This window comes from Hibiscus syriacus, unplaced genomic scaffold, assembly GCF_006381635.1.
Source record: "Hibiscus syriacus cultivar Baekdansim isolate YM2019G1 unplaced genomic scaffold, ASM638163v2 tig00111566_pilon, whole genome shotgun sequence".
NCBI classification, from domain to species: domain Eukaryota; kingdom Viridiplantae; phylum Streptophyta; class Magnoliopsida; order Malvales; family Malvaceae; genus Hibiscus; species Hibiscus syriacus.
Window position 1 is genome coordinate 356,595 of NW_024063122.1, and position 13,136 is coordinate 369,730.

The following is a 13,136-nucleotide window of genomic DNA, read 5'->3' on the forward strand; positions in this document are numbered from 1 at the left end:
ATGGTTCTAGTGAAAATGACTTATTAAATTTACCGATTAATGAGGTTGAATATTTATTCTTAATGCTTCTTATCCCAGAGTTTGGGTGTTTCATTAATAATGAACTTGAAGAAAGTCACCATACCCTTTGTGAGGTTGAACTATTATAAAAGCTCTTAATTATTTTATATATCCCTGTTAAGGGTGGTTATGTCGAGATAAATTTGATGAAATAACCTATATAAGTGAGAATGGTTAACCACCTTCTATGAAAAATGTGGGTCTTTTTTCTAGCACACTTACTAGAATCCTGAGGTAAGATGACCAAATATATACTTTTGTATATATCTATATCTTACACATCAAGGACCCAGGTGGATGAAGGGGTTAGTTGTGTGTTATGAGTTTACCCCCATCTTAGAAAGTTCAAGACTAGTTTCACTTATCTAAGAGAATGATTGCTCATCATCACTATGTACTAGTTCCAGATACGTTCACTAGTGCTTAAGCAACTAATCTCGCTATTGCTCTTCTGGAAAGATTGTTTTTCAAGTTTCAGAAGAATTCTTTCGCATTAGTGGGGGAATGTTGGTAATGCTCAATCCCATATAGAGTTGGAAACTCTAGTGGGAATGGTATTTAAGGTTCACATTCTCCATTCCCTTGTTGAGTGATAGAGAACAATGTGTGATAATATGTGTCTTTGACACGTCCGCACGGATACTATATTTTTAGAGAAAATTCTTAAGGAATTTTTCTCTGAAAGATTAAATGAAAAATGTAAAAGATTCATCTGATATTTATAGGCTACTGAGACTGTTAAAGTTCGAATATTTCAGATGATAACAGCTGATTATTAGTTATCTGAAATTAAATAAATTAAACAATTGCTTTACTAAATTAAATCAGAACTTAAGATGTTATTTGATTTAATTTCAGGAGTTATAACTACTGAGATTTTATGCAATGAACCTGGACTCTTTTTGAGCCGGATTCATCAAGATGAGTTAAAAAAAGGGTTTAAATTCAGAATTAAAATCAAATTTAATTTGATTTTCTTGTTGGACAGATTTATCCTTACTTATAGCCTATAAATAGATAATTGAATTCAGCTTCTGAACTCACACTCTATAATTAGAATTCACTCTCCAAATGTTTTCTAAAGTTGTTCTCTTTGTGTTTTCCGATCAGAAGTGCAATGCCACCAGCAGTCCACTCCGATTTCGAGCGACCGTGTTAACCTCGGGGGACGATCCACCTATTGGAGTGATTACACACATCAGGGCGAATTCGTTTCTAACGCAGTGGTCAATACCACAACACGATTAATCAGTTTTTTATTTATATATTTCAGTATATATTTTCCAGTCAATGCTAATGCCTCGTTTTGTAACAGTCTATTTTACCAACATATATTATCGATTATTAAAAACGATTACAAATAAATATTATCTTTTAATCACCATAGATTACTCAAAATCCTACGAGTGACCTATATACAAAAATGAACGAGCTAATTTATATAATTTTTACTGGTTAAGAATACGACTAATCTAAGTAATTAATAGGATCTATAAAATAAATTTTCAAAAACACTTCTTTGTAATTACATAACTGGATTACACAGATACAGGTCACACATGAGTTTGTGCCATGCGTGCATTTATAATAAAATATACATACATGCATATAAAAATATATTAACGTGTAAAGTTTGCATACTAAAGAAAGTATTTTTTTTTACTTGTTTTCGTCATTCAAGACGAGCGATCATCCATGGCGGCAATAGCACATTGGAGTTGGGATGTTGTGCTGCACCAGGATTAGCTTCCTCATCTCTCCCATTGCTCGCTTCATACGTGCCTCTGCACAATGACTGATGTAAGTGTAGTTTAACGTTGGTGTTTTCGAGTTTTATTATGTTAGTTATCTATTTTATTGATTGTGTCTGTCATAAGATTTTGTATATCTCTACCTACATAAAAAAACAAATTTATTAATACATATATGCCTACAAGATGTAAGTTATAGGAGGGAGGAGCAATTTTAAATATATGCTTACTTAGGAAAAGATATAAACAAAGACGAGCCATAATTAAATATTGACAGGGGGCGAAATATTATACTATTTAAGAGAAATGTAAACACTTATTAGGTATTTAAATTCGAAATTCAACACGAACCAAGCGAACTTAGTGATTAAGAGATTGTTGTTATTCTTGAAGTCCCAAGTTCAAGCACATATGTAGAGATATGAGCATTAATTGTCAAATAGTTAAAAGTCTTTGTACATATATTACCTTGTATTCACCATAAATTAAAAAAAAAAACTCAAAACTCAAATGACAACTTATAATCTGTCTAATATTTAAACTTACAATAAGTTAAATTGTAATTAGACCAAAAATTTGAGAACACAGACTTATTATTATTTAGTTTGACCCCTACTTGATTAAATATTTAATAATTTTTTATATTTTAAAATTTTAAAAAATTAAATTTACAGGAATTAAAATACTATTAAACCAAAATTATATTGAATATATAAATTTTAACAAAGTCGGAGCCCTTGTGCCCCAAGGAAGCTCCGTCCCTAGATGTACGTTATAGGTGGGAGAGGTGATGTCACTATAGTTTTGAAATCATTATAGTTAAGTTCTTGCACCTCCCAAAATTTTTGGTATAATTGTTTTAAGGACATTGTCAATTTTAAAAATTAATGGAATTAAACCTTTACCCCAATTTTATGTGGTTTACTTATTTTTCAAGATCTTTAAATTTTAAATTTAGTGAAATTAAATCTTTCATCTCTTAATTTTTATGGTTTAATTATTTTTTAGGATCCTATTTATTTTAAAGCTAAACAATTTGTTCCCTCATGATTCAAACCTGGTTCTATACTTCTATCTCTGTACATACTCTCAAAAATATTTTTAGATCCGACATTAAGTTTAACCAATTTAGCCAACCCTGCATTTTTTTATCGAACACTCGCATCATAATCGGAATAAGAATAAGATGGAGAAACCTGATGTTCACGGACTGCATCGGTTGTGGGAGAAGCATGGAGGAAGAATCTTGGGAGTTATTTTGTTGTGCCTGCTGGACAATGGCCTTCTCCTCCTCCCTTATCTGTATTTGGCTCGACAACATTTTAGTACAAATCATTTCACAATTTCAGAAACGAGATCATTGAATCAACATTTGTGGATATTGGATTTACTGTTTACCTTCTTTGCTAGGATATTATTCTGCTCTTGCAATGTTTTGTTCTGCATACCGAAAGATATCAGGCAATCTCTACTCGGAGATGGAATACAAGATTTTATGTCAAGAGTATAAACTTAAATATATATATTCTAAATTTAAGGGGTGCGAAATTACAAACTTTAAGACGATGTGAAATTAAATTATCAATAGGAGAATCTATACAAAAATCAGCTCAGTTGATTCATGCAACCACCAAAGCAACAAACTTTCTCCTTAACATTAAGCCAGTGGTAGTAACTGGAAAGGCATACCTTTTTCTGAAGCTCAGAAATTGATTCAAGCATGAGCTGATTCTGCAAGTGAAAAATTGTCATGGCCAAATGATTGCAGAAACAAATGCTATTAAACAATTGGGTAAACTATACATTTAGTACCTAAAGTATTATTTTTAATCCATTTTGGTACCAAACTTTATTTTTTTCTCAAAACCATGCCTAACACTTAGTTTAGGTTTCAATTTGATACCTACCGTTAAAAAATTAACAGAATTACTGATGTGACCTTTTTAATTTTTTTATCAATGATGACATGAAATTACTTTATGATGACATGTCAACATCACCATTAAGTTTTTAACGGCGGAATACCAAAATAAAACTTAAACTAAACGTTAGGCATGATTTTAAAAAAATAAAGTTAAGCTACTAAAATAGAATAAAAGTAATAGTTTATATATTAAACATGTAGTTTACCCTAAACAATTTATGTATATCCTCCAAGTGATTTTACCCTTTTCGAACGTACGTGCTTGAGGGAAGAATCAAGCTCTTGCTCCAAGTTATGAAGCTGTCTAAGACTCAAATTCTCAAGATCTTCCCCCATATAATACCTGAAAAAAGTACACAAATAAACTTAATTTATGCTTTCAATGCAAAAAATAACCAAATACATTTAAGTTTTCAGAATCAACTGCATACCTTTGGTTTCTTTCTAAAACCTCCATCCTGGCTTTGAGTTTTGCTTGTTCCAAAGTCCAATTTCCCTATAAAACACATTGAAATTTATCACAAGGTAAAATGGAACACAACACTTTTGTGTAATTGACGGATACATGTTAAATTCGAATATGTTTCGAAGGGTCTGTAAAAGATCATATTCTTATACTTATATTCGAATATGCATCAACTTGAATATCTAGTATGAATAATTCAAGGAAAATGAAGATTGGAATCAATGAATGTCATCCAACATAATCGGCATTTATAAGGATGAATGCAGGAAACTGGGGGGGAATGGGGACAAAGACAAATTTTCTAGTAAAAAAACTTAAACGGAATTATAAAATTATTAGAAGGGCTATCCTGTAATAAAACCCCTGGATTCCCCCATCTCTGAAACTTTCCTGGAAATGGGAAATTGTCAAATAAAGTGGTTTGGGGTTTACATTTTGTTCAATTTCTTTTGCAGCAAGTTGCCTCTCTGCATAAGAATATCTTTCATACCGCTCAAGGATCCTTTCCATACTGCACAAGAGATAAATCATGATTTATGGTAACCCCGAGCATAACAATTATCAAAATAAAATCGATGAAAATGCTTCAAAATCATTAAAAAAGAGAAAATAGTTAAAATATGTTCCAACTCCATGTATTCTTTTTATATTTGAAATTTAATCCTTCTACTTTTCAGATTTAAAAATTTAAATCTTGTTGTTAATATTATATTGTTTAATTCAGATCCATTACAACGTCGTCTTTTTTTACTGTACAAATATCAAGTTAGTATTATTGCTTTTAGAGTGTCACATGTATGAATTCGAAGAAGAATTTTAATGGCTTAATCGATTGAACTTGAATTTTAAAATATGAAAAATAGAGGGTTCAATTCTTAAAAACAAAAGAGGACTAAATTTAAAATCTACTTTTATACAAGGACTTGAAACATAATTTAAGCGTTTTTAAGATTTTTTTTCAGCCTTTTGTTATAATTTTCGTTTACTATCTTCATAACTTGTAACACTCGTCATGCATGTATTTCATGGATAAATGTGCCTTATGGATAAAGGCAAGTCAACCATAGTTAACCAAGTGTGATTCAAGCTTAACAAATTTCTTTTCTAATGCTCAAATCTAACAATGAAAACAAAATATTCTTATATCAATCTATTAAATAACTACTAAAAAGTAATTTTTAAAATTCAAGAAGTTATCTAAATTTGTACTCATATATATTATTACAGATAGTTTACAATTAATAGACACACACTCTTAAAAAATAATCCAACTGCCTTAATCAATGATCTTTGATTAACTAGATTCCATTAAGTTGATTATTCAAAGTTATAATACTCCTAATCGATACAATAAAGACATCAAATCGATTCAAAACTTTATATGCACAACAAATACACGTTCATCGCTATATCCAACTATTGGTTATTTGAACTCAAATAATGTAAAAATAAATTGTAACATTATAAAATTAACAAGATTTCACTAATAAATGTTAGACACAATAATAAAATATTAGATTCTTTAAGAAAATTCGAGTTTGAGTTTTAAGGCGATATTATATAAAAAAATCTCAAAAATTATTTATTGGAATAGAAACCCTAAATAGTATTAATTGAAAAAAATACGTCCAAACTGCACACGTAAGACTATCTCGTATCCTACAAAACGCGTGTCAAGGTCTCATGTGCCATAAGGCACGAGACTCCTCCAATGTAGAAACTTTTTGGAGAACACAATTTAATATTTCACAAAAAGAAAAGACCTCGCGTTCTGCGTAACGCGAAGTTCTCGATATATTAAAATTTCTCAGCAATTTATAGCATGTCGTATTTAATAGTCTTCAAGTTCTGTAGAACGCGAGTTATATAGATTTACAGCCCAAACCGTAAGTGTTTATAGGTAAGTTCGAATGGTATTTTCGGGTAGTTAATCTAAAAATTTTCGTAATTTATGATATTAGAGGCGTAATATTGGAATTTATCTTTCAGTTGAGGCCAATATCAACACAAACGAGATACTGTAAGCGGATTAAAAATAGCGTTGAAAATGATTCCAAAGCTTGTTTTGCATATGAAGAAAAAACTAAAATGGTTTGATAGACATATTTGAGGGGTATTTTCGGGTAGTTAATATGAAAATTTTAGTAATTTATAAGATTAGATGTGTAGTATTATAACTTATCTATCAATTAAGGGTAATATCAACACATACAAGACATTGTAAGTGGGATAAAAATCGTGTTCAAAATGGTTTCAAAGCTTGGTTTTATGCATGAAGAACAAGATTAGAGTTGTAATATTGGTACTTATGTTTCAATTGAGGCAATGATTGGCACATACAAAACATTATAATAAAGTTTTTAAAACATTACTTAATTGATCGATTAGGACATTTGTTCTTCATGTGTTTAGGATTCCTACGGATAGTGTATAGCTTCAGCTATCCAATTCTTTATTGATATTCGACCAAATCCTCGTCACAGTAAATCCTGATTGATCATGGGCGACCCTTTTTTTCGCGTTGTAGTGCAAAATCTGGTCGTATTGTAGGTTCATCATCAACTTCATCCAGATCCCCTTCATTTCCAATGAGAGAAAACTCGTATTGATAATCATTGAATATGATTTGAATTAAGTATATCGTATCAACGAATTGCATGTAGTGAATTCGTACAGAAGAACAAGCAGCAATGACATGCTTACACTAGTATTTGAATGTTTGGAATACTCCACTGTAGCGTGTTCTTTCTCGTAGATTAACCAAGTATGTGGTGTGTCGTATGCCTTCCAATGGCCTCGAATATTCCAAAACATGAAATTTATTTTGTTCGCGAGAGACACATGTCGCATTCATCACGTTGAATGTTGCATAAAAGTTTGTAATTTTGTGTGGAGGTTTGGGTGGATTGTGTGGCCACCTGCCTTCCCTGTGTAATACGAGGTCCTTTCTGACATGTTGGATATCATTTGAATTAAAAGTCGCGTCTTTTCAATAGACTTCACGTCATGTATAACATGAGGTCCATCAATTCCTTGTTTCGAAAAGGGTGTAAGGACAATTATAAATAGAGGCCACATTTGGAAGGTTTTTTTAACTTATTTAAAAAAAACCAAAAAATATGTAGTAATATTGTGTAGTTATTCCCAATAGAAGTGTTATCTAACATTCTTGTGCATGTGGACACTAATCAGTGTCATATTTGGGCCCATAATTTTTTATAATGTATTATAAGGGCCATAATTATTTGAAATATTTGTTATTATGGTTTCGTTTTTTCTTAATATTTATTATTATGAGCTTATTTTTTAATATTTGTTATTAGGGCCTATTTTATAATTTTTTTCTAATATTTTATGAGTGTCTACTTTTTTGCCAATATTTTTTCTAACATTTGTTATTAAAGGTCTAATTTTTAATATTTATTATCAAGTGTCCAATTTATTCAATATTTGTTATTAGGGGCATACTTTTAAAATTCAATTTTTTCTAATATTTATTTGTTGTTATTAATCTAATTTTTTCAGTGCTTTTTATTGGATGTTCAATTTTTTAATATTTGTTATTATAAGTATACTCTTAAAAAAAAAATTAATTTGTTATGAGAGACTCATTTTTTTCAATACTTATTATTATAAAGCTACCCTTAAATTTTATTTGTTTCAACACTTATTATTATGAATAATTACTTAAATAACGGTATGCAACCACAACAATGACTGCTATGCATTAGTAACGACATTGTCCAAAACTGCGATATCAACAATCATTTTGTCCACAATAGTATATGCTATTAAAAATCCACAACCACGATACTTGCAGTGACCAATATCATTTGTTATGTTCACAATAATGATAAACACAACGCGATCGAAGGCACAATACAAATTGTAATTTAAACCTCTTATTAGTGCCTAATTTTTTAGTTCGTCTAAGGCCACCAAAATCTCATAAAATGGCTTGTGTCTAATTCTATCGTCGATTTTCTCAATACGCAATTGAATTGCAAGACTTTTCATGAAGCCTCGAAACACAATTACATCTTTGAAAACGTTTCAATGAAGAATATCAACGTTATTCCTTGGACTTAAACCGAGAAAAATTTTCAAGAAAGATGCAAAACTAGTAATAATCACTAAGCGTTATACAAGGAGACATGTATGATTATTTTAGTGGAAGAAATTCAGAATACGGTTTGCATTTTTTGAAGAGAGTAACAGATAAAGGTAATATCAATGTCATATATGTCTATGACATTATTCTAATTTGTTCTGGGGTGAACTAAGAGATGAAGGACTTCGAATTGTGAAAGCTCTTGATCTCGCCAATTCTAAGAAAATAAATTTAAAAGTTATTTGTTCAGAGATCAATGTGTTTGTAAGCTTAATGTTGTGGAGTTGTCACAACCTCCTTTCTAGAACTAATGGACAACTGCAATTGTTATGATAACTATCCGCGTAATTCAATCGACCAAGTTTGACAACCAAGTAACAACTTATGTACTTGTTATGATTCTTGTTTTTGGAAACATGAAGCAACTTTATTTTATAAAATGTTACATTAAAATGAATTTTAACAAGTTTTGTCTATTTATTAAAATATTATTTTTTTAATTTTATAATATACTTTAAAATATATAATAATTAATTTAAATTCATAAAATAGATTGGACCTCACGTTATGCAAATTGTGAGGTTCGTTCAAAAGACGCGATATTTCAAATTCTTGAGAACCTCATGTTACGTAAAACGCAAGTCGCGAGGTCTTTTTTTGAAATATTAAATTATGTTATATGAAAAGTGTTTTCACGTTGGATGAATCTCGAGCCTTATAGCGCGCGAGGAGTCACGTTTTGTAGAACGCGAGATAATTTTACGTGTGCAATTTAAGAAATATGTTTTTCAATTAATGTTGTTTTAGGTACTATTTCAATAAATATTTTTAGGTTTTTTTAATATAATAACGCCCAGTTTTAAAAATGTCATGACTCATGTAAATCGCAAACTTTAAACATAGACTATGAAACCAACAAAATGGAAAAATCAACCTTATCCAATAGATAATGACCAGATACTTATAAAGGTACGAAAAAACCCTCCAAACTTATCCAAAAATGTAATGACCATATGCTTTGAGGTTCAATAAGAAGATTCTCCCGTATGGCAACCTAATTAGATTAATAAAATACGTTATCAAAAATGTTATTAGTTTTTTTAATATTTTTGATAAAGTATTACTTAAAATATTATTTTTTTATCAATTTTTTACTAGAAGTTGGGTAGTAAAATTAAATTTTTAATAAAAAAATATTTTAAATAGCACTTTATTAAAAACATTAAAAAATTAATAATATTTTCACTAACATTTTTATTTAATAGTATATTAAAATATATTAGAGTGAGGTAATACCCTCAATCAATTTTTATTTAACCATATATTAAAGTATATTAGAGTGAGGTAATACCCTCAATCAAGTGCCATAGCCCTATACAAACTCATTTTTCAACTATTTTCTTGTTAAATGTGCCAAACTTTTCCTAAACAAGTCAACTTTGAAGCATTTTCTGTACTTGTATAACCTGTACGAATTGAATTTGTATTTATATAATCACATAAATCTCAGATATATAAATTATAATTTCTCTGACTCTATAACATAACAACAAAATAGTGTTAAGTTTCACTAAATCGGAAAGATAATGATTTCCAGAAACCGCAAGAAAGCAAAACAAGAAAGCAAGATTGAAGGTTACCAGGAATCTGACGAGTATTCAACGAGCTTCCCTTTGGTGGAGAAAACGATCAAAGCAACCTCAGCGTCGCAGAGAACAGAGATTTCATGGGCTTTCTTCAACAACCCAGACCTTCTCTTGGAGAAAGTGACTTGCCTGTTGATCTTGTTTTCAATTCTCTTCAGCTGAACCCTACCCCTCCCCATTGCGAATAATCTCTCTCTTTTCTTCTCAAAAGCTTCGAAGAAAAACGAAAATGAAAGAGGGTTTCAAAGAGATTTAAGAAGGTTATAACGTGTATCTATAATCATCTCTTTGGGCTGGATGCCAAGGCGTTTGAGACAAACTCTGGGGATGGAAAAGCAGGAATGAGAATTGGTGCAAGTGTTTTTATACTTATGTGTGTGTATATATTTGGAAAAGGAAGATGGAAACAGCTTCTGAGATGCGGGATGTAAAAAGAAATGGGTGGTTTTTTTGGGAAAACTAGAGTGGTTTCGTCAAAAGAGTTGTCGAATTTTCATTGGCTTAAACGACTGCAACTGCCTCTTATTTGCTGATTCTATATACCGCTTCATGTCATTTTTTACTTTTTGTATTTAGTTTTGGTGCGGGCCCATTCTTCGGATTATTCTTTTCTGACGAACTGCTCCATTTATTGGAATTTACCGAAATATCACTCATACCACCAATAATTACCTGTCAAGCACCCTCACTCCTAATATTATCGATCTAACACTTATTTTGACACGGCGATAATAAAGCGCAGATCGCCATCCGTGCCTTTGAGGGATTATGTCCGAGCTGACTCCACGTAAGGAAATGCGTGGATCATCATCTGTGCCTTCACAAGATTCTATCCAAGCTGGTGCCACGTGAGGAAAGGCGCGGAGAGCGATAAGCACATTCATAGGGTTTCTAACACGTCATGATCCGCGTCTTCCATTATGCACGTTGAATTATTGATACTCCATAATTACCCAAGCCTGAAAGCTCTGCTTTAAAACCCTCCATCTCCCCCTATAAATAAAAACCCCTCTGAATGCAAACATCACAAACCAAAATTATTTGTTTATTCTCGCTTCTATCAATTCCTTCTATCAAGCTAAGTAGATTTTGTTATTGCTTTTTATAAGGTAAAATTATTTTTTATTATATTATATTTATATTATATTTAATTATTTGAATAAATTTTTATTATACTAATTATTTTTTATAATATTTTGTGGTTGTAAAATTAGAAAGTGGGATAATACCTCGAGACATTTTGTCGATACAGTAACAATATGAAATTATGTTATTAAATTATTTTGGAAAATTTTTAAAATTATTTGGATTATTTTATATTTTAATTCATATATTATTTATTTATTTAGACGTATTTCAACTATTACTTTTGCAGATATAAGACTCCAGTCTTTAAAACTCTCAAAATGACATGTATTTCAGCTATTGTTTACTATGATGGAGAAATTTGGGAAGATGAAACTGGCGTCATCTTCGCATCAAATCATTCTGTCAGAATATGATATTAAGAGAAACATCCCTCTTGAGGAGCTGATAACTAAAATTTCAAGAAAGGTTCATGTTGGAAGTACTAGAAGATTGTCTTCACTTCAGTAGAGATTTCCAACCGCAGTATTTCTGTTAACTTATACAATATTCGATCTCTCCAACGATGACGATGTTGTTATAATGGTTGATTCTCAAAATCAATATTCATACGTTGATACACAGATGTATGCGGTATTTATTGAAGTGCGTGTTGTTTGTTCAGCCAGAATTACCGCAGTTCAACATAGACTCCGATGATGATGATGATGATATAGATGAAGTTCCCACAAATACGATACACATCGAACCTTCAGCACACATATATGAAGCTGACTATGGTGCAATGTACGAGTTCTAATTTGCGGATATGCCTAATGTCGGTGACTACGAATTTAACTCATCAGTCAATGATGGTGAGTTATATAAAGGAATAGAATTTCCATGCAAAGAAGAAGGGAGGATGACAATTAATAACTACAACATTTGTAATTATGTTCAGTCCAGAGTGGATCATTTCACCACCAAAAAGTATGTCTGCTATTGTTTCTAACGTGATAACGGATGCAATTGGATGGTTTGTGTATCGAAGAGGAAGAGGAAAAATAATATATGAGAACTAACTATATACAGCGGTCCTCACACATACTGTGTTGGAGGGATCAACCAGGATCATCCCAACTTGGACTCTGACATTATCTGCCAATCCATCATGCCCATAGTCAAAGCAAACTCCCATATAGCTATTGCGGTGCTGATTTCAGCTATATAGTTGCAATATGGGTATATTATCTCATACAGGAAATCATGGAAGGCAAACCAAAATGTCATTAAAAAACTTCATGGTGATCCATCTTACAACGAACTACCAAGTTGGTGTAGGGTAGTGCGCAGATTGAATCCCGGGACAATTGTCTACTTCAAAACTTGCCATGCATACCTCAAAGATCGAGTGTTTCACGATCGTTGCCAATTCTACCGACTTTTTTAGACTTACCCAGAGTGCATTAATGTTGTGAAATACTGCAAGCCCGTGGTCCAAATTGATGGGACATTCTTGTATGGAAAATACAAGCACTATTGGCTGTTGTCGAAGATGGTAATCGCAACATTCTTCTAGTTGTTTTTACCTTGTTGAAGGAGAAGATACATATTCTTGGGCTTTTTTCCTTAGAAACTTACGCTTGCATGTTATTACGAGAGAAAAAATCTATGTCATTTCATATCGCAGAGTTGGGATCAAAGCAGCAATGGATTCTTTGGGTCCAATGTGGCAACCAACCTATGTCTAACATCGATACTGTATCCGACACATTGCTGCAACTATCATGGAAAGTTCAAGAAGAATAATGAGCGTCAATTACTTGTGCGCATGGATATGTCAAAATGTTGCTTTTTATTTCTCAGTCATTTTCATTTTTTTATGGAAACTTAATAGTAAGTTCTACATTTGATGCTCAGGTTACAAACTATTACCTGAAATGTTTGTGTCCATGATTAAATATTTTTTAGGAAAGAACGATGAATGACAATTACATTATCCTCATCAATAAAGAAATATGAAAAATGCATATGATGGTGGATATCGATGGACACATGACGACCAACTTGGCTGAGGCTATCAATTCAACCTTAAAGGGGGCACACCATTTAC

The 13,136-nt window shown here is 31.5% G+C and overlaps 1 protein-coding gene across 1 annotated transcript; it reads right to left on the reverse strand.

The window, feature by feature from the left end:
* Positions 1-1,546: 1,546 nt before the first annotated feature.
* Positions 1,547-10,370, reverse strand: LOC120165018 (truncated transcription factor CAULIFLOWER A-like). The gene is made up of 8 exons (XM_039174618.1): positions 9,953-10,370; positions 4,634-4,712; positions 4,167-4,231; positions 3,979-4,078; positions 3,501-3,542; positions 3,210-3,251; positions 3,008-3,111; positions 1,547-1,844 (listed from the first exon to the last, which is right to left on the reverse strand). The coding sequence occupies exons 1-8, from the start codon at positions 10,135-10,137 to the stop codon at positions 1,733-1,735; spliced, it is 729 nt and encodes a 242-aa protein (XP_039030549.1). The 5' UTR covers positions 10,138-10,370; the 3' UTR covers positions 1,547-1,732.
* Between the last annotated feature and the right edge of the window lie 2,766 nt (positions 10,371-13,136).